Below are 23629 nucleotides of genomic sequence, written 5' to 3' on the forward strand. Positions count from 1 at the left end.
CTTTTTCCTGCCCTGACAATTTGTGCAGCTTCAGAGTCCTCTGGCACAAAAGACAGTGAAGGGCAGGACCAGCGAATATTTTTAAAACAGGTAGATTCCCTTACCTGACAAGAATCATATATTAATGTGGAATTCAAAACATAAACAGATTAGCTATAATCTTTCTGAAAGGGGGAACAACTCAAGGGACTAAATGGTCTGTGCCTGCATCTATTTCGTATGTGTGTATTCAAATTAGGAAAATTCCAGATTCACAACACTGAAAATAAAAAGTTCTGATAAAATAAATAAACTGCATCCCTAATTAAATCGGTGAGCATTAAATTTGAAATAAAAAGGGAATTATTTCAATATAACATACATCCAGAGCTAAATTTTGAGTGTTATCTGAAACACAAAGCTGATCTCCAGTTCAAAAGAAAATAGAGGGGTAGAGATTCCACTCCTTGTTGCCAACAAAAGCAGTATAATCTAGATTAAATGAAGTAGATGTTCAGGGACTTTAAAGGTACTCCCAAATACATTTGCATTTGAGATTGAGATCTTTTATGCTGATTTAAGATACAATTTGTCTTCATCAGGCACGAAACAAAATACTATCCCCAATTATGAATTGCAAGCCTTTACCAATTGTACTTGTTCAAGAATGCTCTTAAAATTAGGCTAATTTAATTTGGTATGCAGGTTTTGAAATTGGCACAGTATATTTTTTTAAAAATTTTTTTGGAAAGACAATATACCAAGATACATATTGGAGCACACCAATTGAACTAGTAACTTGTTGAGTATAGTTTTTGAAGTACTTTTGACTTAATTTAAATCAAGTTAATCTCAGGTGGAGGGTTGGACACTTCTTAAAAATGCATACTTTTTATGATAAAGTTACTTTCAGCTGTATTGAAGAGGCTGAATCGGGCTCCAATTCAAATATATAAAGAAATTCAAAGTTTGTGAGAAGATTTGTAGCTCGGGTGCTCGTTGTTGTGGTTCTGTTCGCCGAGCTGGGAGTTCTTCCTGTAAACGTTTCGTCCCCTTTCTAGGTGACATCTTCAGTGCTTGGGAGCCTCCTGTGAAGCGCTTCTGTGCTGATTCCTCCGGCATTTATACTGGTTTGAATCTGCCGCTTCCAGTTGTCAGTAGCTGTCCACTGCAGTGGCCGGTATATAGGGTCTAGGTCAATGTGTCTGTTGATCGAATTTGTGGATGAGTGCCATGCTTCTAGGAATTCCCTGGCTGTTCTCTGTTTGGCCTGTCCTATAATAGTGGTGTTGTCCCAATCGAATTCATGTTGTTTGTCATCTGAGTGTATGGCTACTAGGGATAGCTGGTCGTGTCGTTTCGTGGTTAGTTGGTGTTCATGGATGCGGGTTGTTAGCTGTCTTCCTGTTTGTCCTATGTAGTGTTTTGTGCAGTCCTTGCATGGGATTTTGTAAACCTGCATGAATGCCAGAAGAATCGAATCCTTCCACAATGTGTCAGATACAGACCACCAGTCAACAATCCACAAGCCAGGGACACAGCCAGACAGAACGGACTCAGGATGATCCAGACGCTCACATAAGACTCCACAAATACAGACAAGAAATTGCGTGCCAAAAATCGTTATGAACTGACAGCCAGACTGCTGCGACCACTAGGACTCATAGCAGCACACAAACCAACAGCCATTCTCAGACAACAACTCACCAGGACAAAGGACCCAATACCCAGCATGAGCAAAACCAACGTGGTTTACAAAATCCCATGCAAGGACTGCACAAAACACTACATAGGACAAACAGGAAGACAGCTAACAACCCGCATCCATGAACACCAACTGGCCATGAAACGACACGAGCAGCTATAGTAGCCATACACTCAGATGACAAACAACATGAATTCGATTGGGACAACACCACTATTATAGGACAGGCCAAACAGAGAACAGCCAGGGAATTCCTAGAAGCATGGCACTCATCCACGAATTCGATCAACAGACATATCGACCTAGACCCTATATACCGGCCACTGCAGTGGACAGCTACTGACAACCGGAAGCGGCAGATTCAAACCAGTATAAATGCGGGAGGAATCAGCACAGAAGCGCTTCACAGGAGGCTCCCAAGCACTGAAGGTGTCACCCAGAAAGGGGACGAAACGTTTGCAAGAAAAACTCCCAGCTCAGCGAACAGAACCACAATATAAAGAAATACTACTTAAATGGAAAAAAATATTCTTTTGTCTGACTGGACTGCTGCACCAAGGTTGACATTTGTGTATGCCAAATATTAATTTTTTTGCAAGAATTGAAACTGTACTCAATCGTTGCAATTTTGACCACGTTGTGGTCACACAATGTTCCACTTACGGACAAAAAGAAACTCTACACCTAACTTTTGATTAAGACTTCCATAATCTTAGCATTTTCAAAGTCTGGATGTAGAATGACAACATTTTGTGAGTTGTCCTTGACTTCTAGCACACACTTTACTGACTATCTCTTTAAATGAGTAAACAGTTTATGCTCAATTTAGAACATTGTATCAACATTGTGCTTGGATCAAGACCTAAACACAGTTGGAACGAACAGTTAAAAGCTTATTATTCCGGATGACTAAGCACACCTCCACTGCTTGCACAGTTTTAAACAGTCTTCGCTGGATATCGTATGTGTTGTTGAACTGGTGATTTAATGGATAAGACTACAAATATTGACAAGTTGGTTATGTTGCTGCAGCCACTTTAACACGTTGCATGTTGATTACCAAAAGAGGTCTCTCAATACTCAGTGACATTGGAGGATATAGAATACCAGCTTCCGTTCAGCTGTCTGCAAAGATTCTCTTTTACTTTGTGGAAACGTGCTGAGCTGGTCGCTGAAAGACTTAGACATTAAACAAAAAGCATAAACTATTTTTCAACTTTAAACATTCTATATATTGTGTCTCTTTTTAACGGATTTAAATTGGAGCATAGGAACAACACGGAATGTAAAAGACAAAGGCACACAGTATGAGAAATCAGATCTCAACAAAAAACAACTTGGCAAAAGTATGAGAAATCAGATCTCAACAAAAAACAACTTGGCAAACTGTCAAGGCTGTACGATAGTACAATATTTGCACCAAAAGTAGTAGTCAAGACAGCATGTTACAAGTACCTGGAACATCACCTTGAGGAAGCACACAGCAGAGAGTCCAAGCACTTCCTCACAGAGGAAGGAGGTCAGTGAAAAAAGCAAGACATTATTGGTCTGTTTTGCCACACTTCCCTCACCCACTCACTCACCCTCTTTGAATTGGCCTGAGTCACAGAAGATGAAAGAATTTAAACTCTTATCAACTGTTAACTATTAAGGCTTTGTAAATCATTATGCTAATTTTAAGAGTGTGAAGTAGTTGATGATGGTTTTTAAACAGTGTACAGAGCCCAATAACTCCCACATCAATATCAAACTATATTAGCAGAAAGAAAATACTGTCATACTGTGTTTAGGCTGACAGGAAAACTGCAACATAAACAGTTGATGTTTACATTGACAATTTTAAAATATCATGAACTTTGTTATAGCTTTTGCCAAAATTGCAGTTGGCAATACAGAAATAAGATTTTTCTCTTTTTTTGGTCTGTTTGGAAGCACACTAGCTTTCGGAGCGCTGCTCCTTCATCAGGTGGTAGTGACGCTCCGAAAGCTAGTGTGCTTCCAATTAAACCTGTTGGACTATAACCCGGTGCTGTGTTATTTTTAACTTTGTACACCCCAGTCCAAAACTGGCATCTCCAAATCATATTTCCACCTCAGCATCATGGCGCAACTCAACTCCTGCGTCAAACTGTCATTTACAACTTTTGCAGTTCTGGGAGTTCTATTTCAATGTTTTCTTGGCTAGTTTCAGTGTACTCCTCTTCCTCCTCCTCCATCTTCCCCACCCCACTACCAATTCAATCATTTCCTTGGCTATCAGTAGATTCAGAACCTCTAATGAAGGGCTTTTGCCCAAAACATTGATTCTCCTGCTCCTCGGATATTGCCTAACTTGCTGAGCTTTTCCAGCACCACACTCTCAACTCAGAACTTCTGCCAGCCTTAAAAGTGATGTAAACTTAGATTTATATACATTTTTAATGTCATCCGTACTAAGTTTGGATTCTTGAAATCTAGGTGAATGATCAACATGGGACAGAATCTTATACAAACCCCAGTGACATGGACAATGGCTAAATATGAGAGAATTCTGGTCAAGTTGATCTTGATGTTAGAAGTCCCAAACTTCACCTTCTGTTTTTGACAAGCAACAATGATGCAGTTACAGTCACCAAGCTGAATGTCTGACCTAAGTGTCACCTGCTGAAGGAAATTCAGTCACTTGCTGCTGAGCCACAGCATTCCAGTTAATTAAATGGACTACAGCAATTTTGAACATTGCAGATCATACAGATGCATTGGGAATGATGAAGTTGCTTCCTGGCAGCAGAATAATGAGGCGGGAGTAGAACAAGAGCTGAAAATGTGTTGCTGGAAAAGAGCAGCAGGTCAGGCAGCATCCAAGGAGCAGGAGAATCGACGTTTCGGGCACGAGACCTTCTTCAGGAATGAGGAAAGTGTGCCAAGCAGGCTAAGATAAAAGGAAGGGAGGAGGGACTTGGGGGAGTGGCGTTGGAAATGCGATAGGTGGAAGGAGGTTAAGGTAAGGGTGATAAGGTGAGGGTGATAGGCCAGAGTGGGGGTGGGGACGGAGAGATCAGGAAGAAGATTGCAGGTTAGGAAGGTGGTGCTGAGTTTGAGGGTTGGGACTGAGACAAGGTAGGGGGAAGGGAAATGAGGAAACTGGAGAAATCGGGAGTTCATCCCGTGTGGTTGGACGGTTCCTAAGCGGAAGATGAGGCGCTCATCCTCCAGCCGTCGTGTTGATATGGTCTGGCGATGGAGGAGTCCAAGGACCTGCACGTCCTTGGTGGAGTGGAGTGGGGGGGGGGGTGGAGTTGAAGTGTTGAGCCACGGGGTGGTTAGGTTGGTTGGTCCGGGTGTCCCAGAGATGTTCTCTGAAACGTCCCACAAGTAGGCAGCCTCTCTCCTCAATATAGAGGAGGCCACATCGGGTGCAGCGGATGCAGTAAATGATGTGTGTGGAGGTGCAGGTGAATTTGTGACGGATATGGAAGGATCCCTTGGGGCCTTGGAGGGAAATAAGGGGGAAGGTGTGGGCGCAAGTTTTGTATTTCTTGCGGTTTCAGGGGAAGGTGCCGGGAGTGGAGGTTGGGTTGGTGGGGGGTGTGGACCTGACGAGAGGGTCACGGAGGGAGTGGTTTTTTTCAGAACACTGATAGGGGAGGGGTGGGAAATATATCCCTGGTGGTGGGGTCCGTTTGGAGGTGGCAGAAGTGATGGCGAATGATATGATGTATATGGAGGTTGGTGGGGTGGTAGGTGAGGTTCAATGGGGTTCTGTCCTGGTGGCAATTGGAGGGGCGGGGCTCAAGGGTGGAGAAGCAGGAAGTGGAGGAGATGCGGTGGTGAGTATCGTCAACCACGTCTGGGGGGAAATTGCAGTCTTTGAAGAAGGAGACCATCTGGGTTGTTCGGTATTGGAACTGGTCCTCCTGGGAGCAGATGCGACGGAGACGAAGGAATTGGGAATATGGGATGGCGTTTTTACAGGGAGCAGGGTGGGAGGAGGTGTAGTCTAGGTAGCTGTGGAAGTTGGTCGGTTTATAGCAAATGTCCGTGTTGATTCGGTCACCCGAGATAGAAATGGAGAGGTCTAGGAAGGGGAGCGAGGAGTCTGAAACGGTCCAGGTAAATTTGAGGTCGGGGTGGAAGTTGTTGGTAAAGTGGATGAACTGTTCAACCTCCCTGCTCCCTGTAAAAATGCCATCCCATATTCCCAATTCCTTCGTCTCTGCCACATCTGCTCCCAGGAGGACCAGTTCCAATACCGAACAACCAGATGGCCTCCTTCTTCAAAGACCGCAATTTCCCCCCAGATGTGGTTGACGATACACACCACCGCATCTCCTCCACTTCCTGCTTCTCCACCCTTGAGCCCCCCCCTCCAACTTCCACCAGGACAGAACCCCACTGGTCCTCACCTACCACCCCACCAACCTCCATATACATTGTATCATCCATCGTCATTTCCGCCACCGCCAAACGGACCCCACCACCAGGGATATATTCCCCACCCCCTCCCCTATCAGCGTTCCGAAAAGACCACTCCCTGCTTGACTCCCTTGCCAGGTCCACACCTCCACCAACCCAACCTCCACTCCCGGCACCTTCCCCTGAAACTGCAAGAAATACAAAACTTGCGCCCACACCTCCCCCCTTACTTCCCTCCAAGGCCCCAAGGGATCCTTCCATATCCGCCACAAATTCACCTGCACCTCCACACACATCATTTACTGCATCCGCTGCACCCGATGTGGCCTCCTCTATATTGGGGAGAGAGGCTGCCTACTTGTGGGACGTTTCAGAGAACACCTCTGGGACACCCGGACCAACCAACCTAAACACCCCGTGGTTCAACACTTCAACTCCACTCCCCCCTCCCCCCCCCCCCACCCACTCCACCAAGGACGTGCAGGTCCTTGGACTCCTCCATCGCCAGACCATATCAACATGACGGCTGGAGGATGAACGCCTCATCTTCTGTCTAGGAACCCTCCAACCACAAGGGATAAACTCAGATTTCTCCAGTTTCCTCATTTCTCTTCCCTCTACCTTGTCTCAGTCCCAACCCTCGAACTCAGCACCACCTTCCTAACCTGCAAACTTCTTCCTGACCTCTCCGCCCCCACCCCCACTTCGGCCTATCACCCTCATCTTATCACCCTTACCTTAACCTCTTTCCACCTATTGCATTTCCAACGCTTCTTCCCCAAGTCCCTCCCTCCCACCTTAGCCTGCTTGGCACACTTTCCTCATTCCTGAAGAAGGGCTCATGACCGAAACGTCGATTCTCCTGCTCCTTGGATGCTGCCTGACCTGCTGCACTTTTCCAGCATCACATTTTCAGCTCTGATCTCCAGCATCTGCAGTCCTCACTTTCTCCTAGAAGTGGAACAAGAACAAAGAAAGTTAAAGGACAGGAACAGGCACTTCAGCCCTTCATGCCTGCGTCGATCCAGATCCTCTATGTAAACCAATCACCTGTTTTCTAAGGGTCTGTATCCCTTTGCTCCCTGCCCATTCATGAATTTGTCTAGATACATCTTAAATGATGCTATCGTGCCCGCCTCTACCACCCTCTTTGGCAATGTGTTCCAGGCACCCACTACCCTCTGCATAAAGAACCTTTCCCCTCTCACTTTGAATTCATGACCCCCAGTAATTGTGTCCCCCACTCTGGAAAAAAGCTTCTTGCTATCCAAAATGCAGCACCTCGCATTTATCTGAATTAAACTCCATTTGCCACTTCTCAGCCCATTGGCCCATCTGGTCCATATCCTGTTGTAATCTGAGGTAACCCTCTTCGCTGTCCACTACACCTCCAATTTAAGTGTCATCTGCAAACTTACTAACTGTACCTCTTATGCTCGGATCCAAATCACTTATGTAAATGACAAAAAGTAGAGAGCCCAGCACCGATACTTGTGGCACTCCAGGACCTCACCTGTGTTCAAGGATGCTGCAAAGATGGGTTAAGTCCCCAGCTATTTCTTCTCTCACTTCCCTCAGTAACCTGGGATAGATCCCATCCGGGCCTGGGGACTTGTCCACCTTAATGCCTTTTAGAATATCGAACACTTCCTCCCACCTTATGCCAAACTGGCATAGAGTAATCAAACATTTATCCCTAACCTCAACATCCATCATGGCCCTCTCCTCAATGAATACTTTGCATTAGTATTCACCAAGAATCTCACCCATTTTCTCTGACTCGACGCATAACTTTCCTCTTTTGTCCTTGAGTAATTCCTTCCTAATGACACTAAATAGTTCACAGACCACCATTGTAATCACTGACTGTAGGAGTGGAAATGTGGTAACATGCGCATGTGCAGGAACTGCAGATCAGTTTTAACCTCGTCCAAGTTATTCAGGGTTGGAACAAATATGCATGTTAATTATAGTGATCTTAAGACATACTTTGAAATTCCACACCTCTCACTGTTTACCATCACCATTTGTCTTTTACAGTTCTTTTTGTTGGTTTGCACCCTTAAAACAATAAAAAATGTTTTACTCGTGGTGAATTAAGAAAACTGCTAATGGTGAGAGAACAAGACAGCTCAGAGGACAAACCTCTTGCACTCATTTTAAAAGTCTGATTTTTTAATGGGAGCTATTGGCATCACTCTTTCATAATAGGAACACACAAAAATCCGTTAATGTACTGGAAGATACAAATGGAAACTGTACTCATTTCCAATCATGTTCCTTCCTAAAATAAATGTTTGGCTCCAAGTTTCGGTCTCCATTTCCTTCTATTCCCCAATCCCCTCCCCAAGAACCCATAATTCTGTTAATCTTGCTTAGATATTCAATCTTCTTTTCTTTATCTTTTCTGCTGTTCCTTCCTATCCCTCCTAGCTAACACCACTTCCTCCAAAGGGGTAGCCACGAGCACCCACATGGGCCCAAGCAATGCCTGTCTCTTTGTCAGGTGTATGAGACAGTCCATCTTCTGCAGCTACATCCACACCATTCTTCACCTTTTCCTCCGCTAATTTGATAACTGTATCGGCACCACCTCATGCTCCCACAAGGAGGTTGAATAGTTCATCAATTTAAACAACACTTTCCACTCCAACCTTAAGTTCACCTGGACCTTCTCGAACATCTCCCTCCCCTTCCTGGACCTCTCCAGCTCCATTAACAGTGACTGACTCAACACAGACATCTACTACAAACCCACAGACTCCCACAGCCACCTGGACTACATCTCCTCTCACCCTGCCTCCTGTAAAAATGCTATCCCTTATTTCTAATTCCTCCGCCTCTGCCACATCTGCTTCTAGGAGGACCAATTCCACCATAGAGCATACCAGATGGCCTCCTTCTTCAAAGACCACAATTTTCCCTCACACGTGGTTGATGATGCCTTCCTGCTCATTTCATCTACTTCTTGCACCTCCTCCCTCAAACCGCAACAAGGACACATTCCTCCCAACCCTAGTCCTCACCTTTCACTCGACCAACCTGCCGATACATTGCATTATCCTCCGCCGTTTCCATCACCTACAAACAGACCCCACCACCAGGGATATATTACCCTCTCCACTCCTATCTGCATTCCATAAAGACAATTCCCTCCACAACTCCCCTGTTAGGTCCACACACCCCTCCAACCCATCGTCCCCTCCTAGCACCTTCCCCTGCCACTACAAGAATTGTAAAACATGCACCCACATCTCCCCCCTTACCTCCATCCAAGGCCCAAAAGGAGCCTTCCACATCCAGTGATATATCTGCACTTCCACACATGTTATCTACTGTATCCATTGCTCCCAATGTGGCCTCCTCTGCATGGGGAGACAGGGTGGCTTCTTGCTAAATGCTTCAGAGAACATCTCCGGGACAAACACACAAAACAACCCGACGGCCCCTTCCCACTCGACCAAGGACATGCGGGTCCTTGGTTTCCTCCAACAGCAAACCCTTACCACCTGACACCTGGAGGAAGAACTCCACACCTTCCGCCTTGGGACCCTCCAACCACAAGGGATCAATGTGGATTTTACCAGTTTCCTCATTTCCCCTCCCCCCACCTAATCCCAGATCTAACTTTCCAATTCAGCACTGCCCTCTTGACCTATGCTACTTGTCAATCCTCATTCCCACCTATCCACTCCACCCTCCTCTTCAACCTATCATCACCTTTACCCCCAACTTCATCGACCTATCGCATTCTCAACTACCTTCACTACAGCCCCACCACACCCCCACCCCCCTCTCCCATTTATCTCTCAGCCCCCTTGGGCCACCCTCTCATTCCTAATGAAGAGATTATGCTCAAAATGTCAATTCTCCTGCTCCTCGATGCTGCCTGATTAGCTGTGCTTTTCCAGCACCACACTCTTCGACTCTTATCTCCAGTGTCTGCAGTGCTCACTTTCTCCCACCACTTTTTAAACAGAGTCATAGAGATGTACAGCACAGAAACAGACTCATCGGTCCAACTCGTCCATGCTGACCAGATATCCTAACCCAATCTAGTCCCACCTGCCAGCACCCAGCCCATATCCCTCCAAATCCTTCCTATTCATTTACCCATCCAGATACATTTTAAATGCTGGAATTGTACCAGCCTCCACCACTTCCTCTGGAAGCTCATTTTCCACACACGTACCACCCTCTGTATGAAAATGTCAACCCTTAGGTCTCTTTTATATCTTTCTCCCCTCACCCTAGACCTATGCCCTCTCGTTCTGGACTCTGCCACCCCAGGGAAAAGACTTTTTCTATTTATCCTATCCATGCCCCTCATGATTTTACAAATCTCTATAAGTCACCTCTCAACCTCTGACATTCCAGGGAAAACAGCCCTAGCCTATTCAACCTCTCCCTATAGCTCAAATCCTCCAACCTTGACAACATTCTTGTAAATCTTTTCTGAACCCTTTCAAGTTTCACAACATCCTTCTGATAGGAAGGAGACCAGAATTGCACGCAATATTCCAACAGTGGCCTAACCAATGTCCTGTACCTCCGCAACATTACGTCCCAATTCCTGTACTCTGACCAATAAAGGAAAGCATACCAAACACCTTCTTCACTATCCTATCTACCTGCGACTGCACTTTCAAGGAGCTATGAACCTGCGCTCCAATGTCTCCTTGTTCAGATTTGCTTGGGAAAGATTTGCTTTCCCAAAATGCAGTACCTCACATTTATCTAAATTAAACTCCATCTGTCACTCCTCAGCCCATTGACCCATCTGATCAAGATCCCATAGTAATCTAAGGTAACTTTTGTTGCTGTCCACTACATCTCCAATTTTGGTGTCATCTGCAAACTTACTAACTATACCACTTATGCTCACATCCAAATCATTTTTACAAATGATGAAAAGTAGTGGACCCAGAACCAATCCTGTGGCTCTCCACTGGTCACAGGCCTCCAGTCTGAAATTCTGAAAACATGGTTTTCCTGTGTGCTTGTTTGTAAACAACAGGATATTGAAACTTAGAATACTACAGAAACAGAAATTATTGTTCCACCATTCCTTTTCCAAGAAATAAAAGATTTGCCAGAACGTTTTAAAGCAATGATCCCTTTTAAGGAACTTCTCACTTGGTGCAGATTGAACTTGAAAGAAACAACCTGTTCCCTGCTAGATAAAACCTTTCCTGTGACACAGAATTACAGCCGACACTAACTGCCTGGCCTCAGTTGAAGAAACTATGCCAAAGTCAAAAACACTTTCCAAAACAAAGACATCAACAGAACAGCAACTTCCTGCCCACTACAGGAAAGACTCATCCCAGCCAGCTGTACAAACGTAACACAGTAGTCCCATGGTACATTGTCTCTGAGCTGACTTCTGTAGCAGAAGTGAAAAACCTATTTTTATTCAATTAATCACCAGTTGTAAATTAGGATGCTTCATTAATATGTTTATTGACACACAATAGTTTTCCTTTCACGAAGACTGCTTTCCCACACAATTTGAAATGCTAATTGTTGCTTCACTCCCACTGTTACAAAAAGCTATTCTCATTGCAGAAATGAACTATAAACAAACCTATTTCGAAGGGTCAGTGTCCAAGGCCAATTATCCAGTAGGCAACTGACAGTCCCATGTCAGCACAGTTGTAAAAGGTTTTGAAACAGACATTTCTCGTAAAACAGTGTTAATGTGTTCTAGCACATCTCTTTGACTCATCTTTTTTAATCTACTCATCAAGAAGGTTTAACATCTACAACATGGCTAACTTGAAGAGTTAGAACATTTAATAGAATGGAAGGTTGCCTTCATGAGTAAACAAACTATTTTTAATTCAAATTATGAGAATTACAACTTATTTCAAGTGCTAAATATTTTGCACCGTTTATGTTGCTTAAATCAAATAATGGGATTTTTCTTAAAAAGCTTATTGATTGAAAACACAATCTGCGACTGACAATTCAATTAGTTCTTTTACATGAAAAAAGAAAAACTATTCCTTTGGCAAGTTGCATATTATTTCTGTAACTGCCATTTTATTCCTCTCTGACTTACTGCATGGGAATCATTGTGCAGGCACTCATTACATGGCATTCCAAGTGGCTATTCTTTGTGAGCAATCCCAGAGAGAGAGTATATCAGTAAGCAATGTGTCTTTTAGGCAAGAGGAAAGTCTAGATAAGCCCAGTTCCGTACACACCTATTACCAGCACACATGCTTTCCAACAAGCAGTTCTAGATAGCCATCAGCAATGGGACCCCAGCCAATTTGTTTTGCTGCTGAATTTGAAACTCTTGAGGCTGATGTTGATGGTAGCTCTTTGTGTTACCTTGCCAAGATTGATTTGGAGTTGGATTGGGATGGACAAATTTAAAAATCACACAACACCAAGTTATAATCCAACAGGTAAAAAGTGAGGTCTGCAGATGCTGGAGATCACAGTTGAAAATGTGTTGCTGGTTAAAGCACAGCAGGTTAGGCAGCATCCAAGGAATAGGAAATTCGACGTTTCGGGCATAAGCCCTTCATCAGGAATGAGGAGAGGGTGCCAGGCAAGCTAAGATAAAAGGTAGGGAGGAGGGACTTGGGGGAGGGGCGATGGAGGTGGGATAGGTGGAAGGAGGTCAAGGTGAGGGTGATAGGCCGGAGTGGGGTGGGGGCGGAGAGGTCAGGAAGAAGATTGCAGGTTAGGAGGGCGGTGCTGAGTTGAGGGAACCGACTGAGACAAGGTGGGGGGACGGGAAATGAGGAAACTGGAGAAATCTGAGTTCATCCCTTGTGGTTGGAGGGTTCCCAGGCGGAAGATGAGGCGTTCTTCCTCCAACCGTCGTGTTGTTATGTTTTGCCGGTGGAGGAGTCCAAGGACCTGCATGTCCTCGGTGGAGTGGGAGGGAGAGTTAAAGTGTTGAGCCACGGGGTGGTTGGGTTGGTTGGTCCGGGCGTCCCTGAGGTGTTCTCTGAAGCGTTCCGCAAGTAAGCGGCCCGTCTCCCCAATGTAGAGGAGGCCACATCGGGTGCAGCGGATGCAATAGATGATGTGTGTGGAGGTACAGGTGAACTTGTGGCGGATATGGAAGGATCCCTTGGGGCCTTGGAGGGAAGTGAGGGAGGAGGTGTGGGCGCAAGTTTTACATTTCCTGCGGTTGCAGGGGAAGGTGCCGGGAGTGGAGGTTGGGTTGGTGGGGGGTGTGGACCTGACGAGGGAGTCACGAAGGGAGAGGTCTTTGCGGAACGCTGATAGGTTGTTTGGAGGCACTAGCTTTAGTTGTGGCTGCTCCACAATCACCTGATGAAGAAGCAGCACTTCGAAAGCTAGTGCCTCCGAATAAACCTGTTGGATTATAACATGATGTTGTGCAATTTTTAATCTTGCCAAGACAGGCCAACTTTGCAGCAAGATCACTTTCCAGTTGTCCTTGTTGGTACAAAAAAGGGGGATAAAAAACAGACTTGCATTTATTTAGTATTTTCCACAAGCACCTAGCTCTCAAAGGTTTTTTTACAAACAATTAAGTACTTCATTGAGAAGTAGTCATTACAGTTATAAATGCAGAAGTCATTTTGCACACAGCAAACTCCCACAATACAGATTTTGATAAATGTCCAGATAGATAATCTGTGTATTTAAATTATGATGCCTGTGGGATAAATTTTGTCCCAGGTCACAGAGGAGTATATCCCTTCTCCAAATCAGTGCCAGCAAATGTTTTATTCACCCACACAGAGACAGTTTCATGTTTTATTGAAAGAAGGCACTCCAATAGCCAGAGGGTAACCAACCTCTGGTTGAAGACAATAGCAGATACATTGCCATAGGGAGTACTGCTGAAGCATTTAGAACAGGATTGGGGGCCATAGTTAGCTGGCAAAGCCTAGAATGCTGTTGGTACTGATGGAGTCTCAAGAGGTGAGGAGGACTGCAAGCAACCCCTTTAGAGTGGGGAAGGGGTAGGGGTCCTGCAGCCATTGATCCTTGCCCAATCTGAATTTTGACATTGCCAGTGCTGAGTACCATTACCCCATACACACTCAGGACAGCCCGGCACACAGATCTGCTGCAACAAACATGTGGAAAAATAAAAAATTCCGCCAAAAAAAATGAAATCTGGGACAAAGCCCATTCCATCAGTAGGTCACCCAGGCAATATTACGCTGAATAGTGTGCATGAAGTTTTGCACTCAAGCCCTGGAATTGAGCTTGAATCCAGAACTTTGGGACACAAAGTGGAGTGTGATACCAACTAAGCCACAGTAGACATGCTGTGGAGCAGCATGACAGATTGAGCTGGTCGGGTCCTAAAGGACACTGCTGCTAAACTGGGTCTGCAGCAGGTGTTGGGGGAACCTAACCTCATCCTCACCAATTCGCAGGCTGTAGATGCATCTGTTCATGATGGTATTGGTAAGACTGACCACCACACATTCCCTGTGGAGACTAAGACCTGCCTTCACATTGAGAATATCCTACATCATATTGTATGGCACCATTACCATGCTAAATGGGACAAACTTCGAACAGATCTAGCAACTCAAAAGTGGGCATTCATGAGGCACTGTGGACCATCAACAGGAGCAGAATTGTACTCCGAAAGAATGTACAATCTCATTACTTGGCATATAACCCACTCAACCAAAACAATTAAGCCCAGGAAATCTACCCTGCTTCAATGGACAATGCAGGAGAGCATGCCAGGAGGTAGCACTCGGCATACCTAATAATAAAGATATCAACCTGGAGAAGTTACCAAACAGGATTACTTGCTTGCCAAATGGTATTGACAGGGATTAAGCTAAGCAATCACACAAAACAATCAAATGAAATTTGAAGTCCTGTTGCATCTAATCGCAAACAGTGCAAGCAAGATAATTAAACAACTCACCGGAGCAGGCAGCTCCACAAATATCCCCAACTGCAATGATGGAAGAGCCCAGCACATTAGTACAAAGATAAGGTTGAAGTACTCACAACAATCTTCAGCCACAAGCACTGAGTGGATTATCCATCTTGATCTTCCAAGAATCCCCACCTTCACAGATGCCAGTCTTCAGCCAATTCGATTCACTCCACGTGATGTCAAGCAACTGTTGGAGGCACTTAATATGGCAAAGGATATGGTATAGAATATTCTGGCAATAGTACTGAAGATCTGTGCTCCAGAATGTGCCACTACCCTAGCAAAGCTGTTCCAATACAGTTCCAACACTGACATCTACCAGACAATGTGGGAACTTTATGAGGTATATCCTGTACACAAATTCAGGACGGCCAATTACCGCCCCATCAGTCTAGTCTCAATCATCAATAAAGTAATGGAAGATGTTGTCAACAGTGCAATCAAGCAGCATCTGATAAGCAATAAACTGTTCACTGATGTTCTGTTTGGGTTCTGCTGGGGCCACTCAGCTCCTGATGTCATTATAGCCTTGGTTCAAACATGAACAAAAGAGCTGAATTTCAGAGGTGAAACAAGAGTGGCAGCCCTTGACAGCAAGGCTGCATTCAATTGAGTGTGGTGTCAAGGAGCCCTAGCAAAGCTGTAACTAATGGGAATGAGGAGACAAACTGTTTGCTGTTTGGAGTCAAAAGCTGGCACATAGGAAGATGGTTGTGGTTGTTGGAGGTTCGTCCCCTCAGCTCCAGGACATCAATGCAGGTGTCCATCAAGGTAGTGTCCTCGGCCCAACCATCTTCAACTGCTTCATAATGAACTTTCCTCCATAAGGTCAGCAGTAGGCTTGTTAGTCAATGATTGCACAATGTTCAGCACCAATCATGACTCCTCAGTTACTGAAGCAGTCAACGCTCAAATGCAACAAGACCTGGACAATATCCAGGCTAGGACAGACAATTCCTAATGAACGGCTTTTGCCCGAAATGTCGATTTTCCTGCTCCTCAGATGCTGCCTGACCTGCTGTGCTTTTCCAGCACCACTCTCATCTAGACTCTAATTTCCAGCAACTGCAGTCCTCACTTTTACCTAGGACTGACAAGTGGCAAGTAACATTCATGACAATGCCAGACAATGACCATTTCCAAGAAGGAACGATCGAACCACCGCCCCTCGACATTTAATGGTGTTACTATCACTGAATCTCCTCCTATCAATATTCTCTGGGTTACTATTGACCAGAAACTTAACTGACCCAAGGGCAGGTCAGAGGCTAGGAATACTGAAGCGAGTAATTCACAGCCTGACTCTCCAATACCTGTCCACTATCTATAAGACAGGAGTGGGATGGAATACTCCCCATTGCCTGAATGAGTGCAGCTCCAACAACACTCAAGGAGCTTGACACCATCCAGGACAATGTAGTTTGCTTGATTGACAACACATTCATAAATATTTGGTCATTCCACCACTGATGCTCAAGAGCAGAAAAATTTGCCACCTACAAGATGCAATGCAGAAATTCACCAAGAATCCTTAGACAGCACCTTCCAAAACCCCGATTACTTCCATTTAGAAGGATAAGGTCAGCAGATACATGGGAACACCGCCATCTGCAAATTTCCCTCCAAGCCGCTCACCATCCTGACTTCAAATATATTGGCATTCCTTTACTGTCGCTGGGTCAAAATCCAGGAACTCCCTCTCTAATGGCACAGTGGATTGACCACAGCATGTGGATCTACCCATAGCACGTGGATTGCAAGGTTCACAAAGACAGCTCACTGCCACCTTCAAGGGTAACCAGGACAGGCAAGAAATGCTGACCACCATGTTTCATAAGTGAATTAAAAAATTCTCCCTTTATTATTCAGAGTTGAATTAATCTGTCAGAGATAAAAAAAAAAGTATTTTAAAATGTGCTATATTTTGTCAAATATTAAAAATCTGAAATGAAATCAAAAAATGCTGAAGAAGCTCACAATGTCTGGCTGCATCTGTGAAGAGAGAAACAGAGTTAATGGGCTGAATTTGTTTAAATATCAATTTTGTCAAGTTTCATGGACGGTTTCTCTTGCAAGATCCATAACATGCTAAACTACCCACCCCACACCGTAACAATGCAGTCATTAGACACTAGCCCAATTTGACTACTCATTGTATTTGAAAGCACTTGCCATTGTTGAAAATATCCTGCAGTTGAATGCCAACTCTGGCACCAGTGCCAAGTTTAAAAGGCTGTTGTGCGCACAGACAAGCACTTTTAGTCTGGAGCTGCACTGCACAATGACTGACTCCAATAAGGGAAAATCTAAAGGGTTAGATTTTACCATCACTGAAATCAATGATTTACCATCATTGTATCTCCCATTATCAGCATCCTCTGGGTTACCATTGACCAGAAACTTAACTTACTCATGATATAATGATAAAATCACAAACACCAGGTTATAGTCCAACAGGTTTAATTGGAAGCACACTAGCTTTCGGAGTGACACTCTTCATTAGGTGACAGTGGAGGGTTCCGAAAGCTAGTGTGCTTCCAATTAAACCTGTTGGACTATAACCTGGTGTTGTGTGATTTTTAACTTCGTACACCCCAGTCCAACACCAGCATCTCCAAATCATGACTATATAATGAGGAGGCTACAAAGGCAGGTCAGAGGCTAGGAATACTGAAGCGAGTAACTCACATCCTGACTCCCCAAAGCCTGTCCACTATCTTCGTCCAGCTCTGGCCACCAAACTCTGCTAGCGTGGTCTGAGGTTGCCACCAGGTCAGTGTGGTCTCAGCCATCTAGAGCATAAGCAGCAGTCCAGGAAGAAGGGCAATTACCTTCTTCACTCTGCCAGACTAACAGCCATCAACTTCTCTGCTATTTCACATGCATCCCATCAAGGTTCAAACTCCACCACTTGCACTATTGCATGCAACATTTTCCCTATTAACTCTCACCCATCTTAACACATGACATTACAAACTCTGCAGGTACTCTACACTGCCTAAGGACTCATTCTTCCCCCCACCTGCACGAGCACCAACAGCTATGACACCTATTTTCACTTCGTTCATTCCAGCGGAATACAGCAGATAATACAGTAGAAAGTATCAAGACGGTTGGTGTACTACCCAGTATTTTACTCCTCATTTTAATTCATGATGAAGGGCTTATGCCCGAAACGTCGAATTTCCTGTTCCTTGGATGCTGCCTGACCTGCTGCGCTTTAACCAGCAACACATTTTCAGCTCTGATCTCCAGCATCTGCAGACTTCACTTTTTCCTTTTACTCCTCATCCCAATGAAGGAAGTCTGATCGCCCCAAGTGGCTGAAAGGTCCACTGATTGATATCAGAGGCTTGCCTTATCTTACTGAACTGGAACCCCCAATGGAAAGTGGACCTCCTTGACTTAATTAAGGACTGCTGACAACTTCGAACTTAGAACTCCTGCAGTGTGGAAACAGGCCCAATAAGTCCATACCAACCCTCCGAAGAGTAACCCACCCAGACCCATCCCCTTATTTCTCTACATTTTCCTTGACTAACGCACCTAACACTCCAAATAGCATCCCACCCAGACTGACCCGAATCTTGTAACCCTTCATTTCCCATGGTCAATCCACCTAACCTGCACATCTTTGGATTGTAGGAGGAAACTGGAGCACCCAGAGGAAACCCACGCAGACACGGGGAGAATGTGCAAACTCCACCCAGATAGGTGGCCGAGACTGGAAGCAAACCTAGGTTCCTGGTGCTGTGAGGGTGCAGTGTTAACCACTGAGTCACCATGACAATATGCCAGGCCTGATATCTTCAAGAACTCACTTTGACTTTCACATCAGGAACTGTCAACATCTTGTTTCTTCACAGGACAGTGGTAGAACAGAAAGTTGCATATTGCTGAGGTGGCATTTGTTTTTAATGAATCCATCAACAAACAATAGTCACCATGAATGGGATCACACCACTGTCTAGTGAGAATCTTGCTTTGATGCCAAAAAGTCTTTGTTTGAAAATGCATCGGGTTGCTCCTGACATCAAGAAAGGCCTTGTCCAATTTTGCACGTGATTTTTGAAAAAGTTTTAATCAGATTACAATCAGACGTGATTTTCTCATCATAGTTTGCGTTGTTCAAGCCCCAATAAGATTTTGTCCAACTAATCAAATGCAAAGACTCTTCTCTAAATAGATGCTGCAAAAACTGGAGAGTTTCTTCAGCACTTCGTTTTTATTTTAGATCTCCAGCAACGGCAGTATGTTGCTTTCATTTTTAAAAGTGCCATGCAAGTGAAAATACCACAACGAGAACACCTACTCAATCTCTAATGCTTGACACATTGCTGAAATATGTAAGCATCCAATGAAAATGAGAGAGGGACATGAGAACTATTGGCTGTGATACTCCTGCCCCATTAACTGAACAGGCTGCCAAACATCACTGCCTGAGCTTATATGTAAAAAAAGGGGACTTAGGAAAGAAAACACAAGGTTATACCAAATATAAGTCTGTATTCTCAGGAAAGGAAGGAATAAAATTAAAGGGGATATGAGAGAAAGATGTGTGTTGAAATTACATGGAACAAAAGAAAACTATTTCGGATACTGAAAATCCTCAGCAGATCAGATCATGATAAATCAAAGAAGCAGGTCGTTCATACTCTTGAACCTCTCTCCATTATTCAGTAAAATCATGGTTGATCAGATTCTGGCTCCAACTTCACTTTGCTGCTTGACTCCTTGCTATTCAAAAAAATCCATCTGACTCAGCCTTGAATTTACTCAACATAGCCACAATTAAGGAAGATTAACCACCCTCAAGAGTAGAAATTGCTCCTTCGGAATAGAAATTTCTCCTCCGTGTTTTAAAAGGGATCCCCTTATTTTGAAACTGTCCTCTAGTTCCCAATTCTCCTCATAATGGAAACATTCTCCCTAATCAAAATCCCTTAAGGATCTTATATACTTAAATAATATCGTCTCTCATTCTAAGTACAACCCTTATCTGCTCAGCCTTACCGCAATAACCCATTCACCCTAGACATGCTGGTCTTTATTGTAGGATAACTCTGCTATCCTATAATAAAGATCAAAGTTTTCAGATGATACCAAGTTGAGAGGGAGGGTGAACTTTGATGAGGATGCAGAGATCTGTCAGCATGATCTGTAGAGGTTGGGTGAGTGGACAAATCAATGGCAGATGTAATCTCATTTGGATAAATGTGAAGTTATTCACTTTGGAAGCAAAAACAAGAGAGATTATTACCTGAATGGATGTAAATTGGGAGAGGAGAGTGCGCAGCAGGACCTGGGTGTCCTTGTGCACCAGTCGCTGAAGGTAAGCAGGACAAAAGTGAGGACTGCAGATGCTGGAAACCAGAGTTTAGATCAGAATGGTGCTGGAAAAGTACAGCAGGTCAGGCAGCATCGAAGGAGCAGGAAAATTGACATATCAAGCAAAAGCCCTTCATCAGGAATAGAGGCAGGAAGCCTCCCGGGTGGAGAGATAAATGGGGGGAGGGTGGGGCTGGGGAGAAAGTACCAAACAGTACAATAGATGAATGTAAGCATGCAGGTGCAGCAGGCAGTAAAGAAGGCAAATGGTTTGTTGGCCTTCGTTGCAAGTTTCAAATATAGGAGCAACAATGTGTTGTTGCAGTTATACAGGATCTTGGTGAGCCACACCAAGAATATTGTGTGCAGTTTTGGTGTCCTTTTCTGAGGAAGGATGCTCTTGCTCTTGAGGGAGTGCAGCAAAGGTTTACCAGGCTGATTCTTGGGATGACAGGACTGAGGTACGAGAAGAGATTGACTAGGTTAGGACTGTTTTCACTGGAGCTCAGACAAGTTGGGGAGGTAGGGTGGGGTTCCCCTCTCACAGAGATTTATAAAATTCTAACAGGACTAGACATGGTTAATGCAGGAAAGATCTTCCCGATGGTGAGTGTGTCCAGAACCAGAGGTCACAGTCTGAGGATTCAGGGTGGTCAATTTAGGATAGAGATGAGGAGACATTTCTTCACCCAAAGAGTGGTGAGCCTTTGGAATTCATTATCACAGGAAGTATTGTGCCAAAATATTGTGTATTCAAGAGGCAGCTAGATATAGCACTTGAAACAAATAGGATCAAAGATTATTGGGCGAAAGCAGAATTAAGCTATTGAGTTGGACAATCAGCCATGATAACGATGAATAGCAGAGCAGGCTTGAAGGGCTGACTGGCCTTATCCAACCTTGTATGTTTCTATATCTCGTTACATATGTACAAGGCATTGGTGATACAACATAAAAGAGTGCTTTCTATTGGTTGCCATACTTGAATCAAAAATTCAGTACAGTATATCCCTCAAGAGAGAACGGAGGTGGAGTTATTGAATATATTTAAGGTTGAGATAGAAAACTGTTTGATTCACGAGGGAGATGAGGTTGTAGTTGAGAGGCAGTCAAGTGGAAAATCCAGGTCAGGTCACAATCATATCAGCAATGATCTTATCAAATGGTAACATGCCGAATGACTTATTTTAGTTTCTGTTTCTTTCTTCTGTTGTCATGAAAGATCCTTGGATTTCCTACAAGCAGTATTCGCATAGGTTTCAGTGAGGAACAGTAGCACAGGAAGATCTAAAGATGAAAGCAGGGTTAATGAAAAGTAAACATGAGAAATAATTTAGAAATGAATGATTTTTAAAAGATCTTGCATTGGGGAACTATAGATTTTCCAGTACATTACCAGTTTTATTCACATCAACAAACATGATTTATATAATAAAAATGGAGATTTCTCTCAATATGCTTACTTGTGAAATACTATCTGAAACATTGTCAATATTGAGTGCGAAGATTGCATCTCTGGCTCCTACAAACAGTAGGTTATGCTCCTCACTAAGCAGCAATGTTGAGTAATTAGAGATTCTTTGTTCAGCGAACGTTTTCAGATTTGCATCTATAAAGATAAAACCGTATGGAAAGCTGTTAAAATATTAAAGGTTTAAGGAAGAGCTCATCCCCTATTTCCAGATATACACTACACATTAGAGTTGGGTTTGTGCTTGTAACTGTACCAGATATCTGCAAAACAATCACCATTAACAAGTTAGATTATTTAAAAAGGTGCAAACAAAATACGGACATTGAAAAAAGACAAGCGTTTTGAATATCCTTGCTGCCATTATCAGAATCTTTGAGAGTCAGAAGATAATTAGAGTTGGACTTAGTTTCACATGAGATTTTAGAATTATAGCTATTTTACAAAGAGGTGTTCCTAATGGTTCCTGGGTGACCACTCTCTCATTCCTCAGAAACCTTTAGAAACTACAATTAGATGTGCATTTCTCTCCGATTTGCACCTTGTCGGGTAGAATTTCTGCACAGCAATGAACAAGAGAAGAATCAAGTTTCTAGACCTGTTTTATCCAAACCAGTTATAACCTGAAAATAATTTTATTGGGAACTCAACTATGTATGTGAAACTACCATATAATTAAACTAAATTGAATTTTGGAGTTGCGTACACATAATTTAGTGACAGGAAAGTTGAGTATGGAAATCTACTTCGTGGAACTGAACAACTACAGCAAAACCAAATCTCTCCAGGAGTGAATAGTTCGCTGGTTTTCGATGAAGCATTGACTGTTTGAAGAAAATATTGGAGGATTGTTGGCTGCAACTCTATCGGTGCTTTAAAAAAAAGAGATACATTCAAGACATAGACTGATAGCAATAAAAAATCCTTTAATAGACAGAGAAATTAAATTTTGGGTACAGCAATTCATAGTGCTATTCTAGTAAATAAGCGTTTAAGTATCACTAAGGCAAATTATTTAACCAATAAATGAAGCAGCAGAAAAAAAAACATGCAAATCTGCAGAATGCCAATAAAAACACAAATGGATTTTCAGGAAGGAGAACTTGTGAGGTGAATGGAGAAGGGTACAAGCAAGACCAATCTGACACAATATTGTTGACTGAAATAGAATCTAAATTGCCCAGTAATTCACTTGTTTTGAGTAAAAGACCCACCAATATTTTCTGGGCAATAAGAGATCAGCAATTATTGTAGCTTTGGTAAGGATCACTAGATGCTAAAGGACAAATGAAGAAAACAATGGAAACAGAAGGAACCAAACTAAGTACTACTCCTCTACTTTTGGAAGCTGTGGGGAAACTGGAAGCAAATGCTACTCAATTTAAAATTAAAGTACAATTTATAATAAAAGCACATGGTTTCTTACCTTCAAAATTCACAGTTTTTCTTGGTGTATAATCTGGTAGAAAAGCTTCTGAATGGAGTAGATATCTGATCAGCAGATTAGAAAATAGGAACACAGCAGCTTTTTGCATGTTTAACAAGTTGATTTGCAGCAATGTTTGGATGTTTAATGTTTTGGAATGATGCTACTGATAAACATACTTAATTGAATATTTTAGAATGTCTTCAATAAGGTTCAAGAACCACTTTGCTGAAGAGATTTTGTTCTGCAAGACCAGGGTCCACAACAATAATCGACATTGTCAGGTTAAATGCATTTGCGGCAAAAAGAAAGAATCGCCTAGTTTGTATCCTTCAACACGACTGACAGAAGCCTTCATGAAGCACAGTTTTAACCTGAAATAGAAGTTGCAATTCAATATCTTTGCTCAACTAGATATCC

General features: G+C 43.5%; 1 protein-coding gene across 1 annotated transcript in view; it reads right to left on the reverse strand.

Annotated features, from left to right (window-relative positions):
- Positions 1-23318, reverse strand: part of LOC132829204 (semaphorin-4E-like) — a 78235-nt gene extending 54917 nt beyond the window's left edge. Inside the window, exons 1-2 of the mRNA XM_060846573.1 lie at positions 23210-23318; positions 21776-21921 (exon numbers count right to left, since the gene is read on the reverse strand). Coding sequence (XP_060702556.1) covers positions 21776-21921; positions 23210-23318 — 255 coding nt within the window. The remainder of the gene's footprint in view (positions 1-21775; positions 21922-23209) is intronic.
- Positions 23319-23629: the final 311 nt, after the last annotated feature.

This window comes from Hemiscyllium ocellatum, chromosome 28 (genome assembly GCF_020745735.1).
Source record: "Hemiscyllium ocellatum isolate sHemOce1 chromosome 28, sHemOce1.pat.X.cur, whole genome shotgun sequence".
NCBI lineage: Eukaryota > Metazoa > Chordata > Chondrichthyes > Orectolobiformes > Hemiscylliidae > Hemiscyllium > Hemiscyllium ocellatum.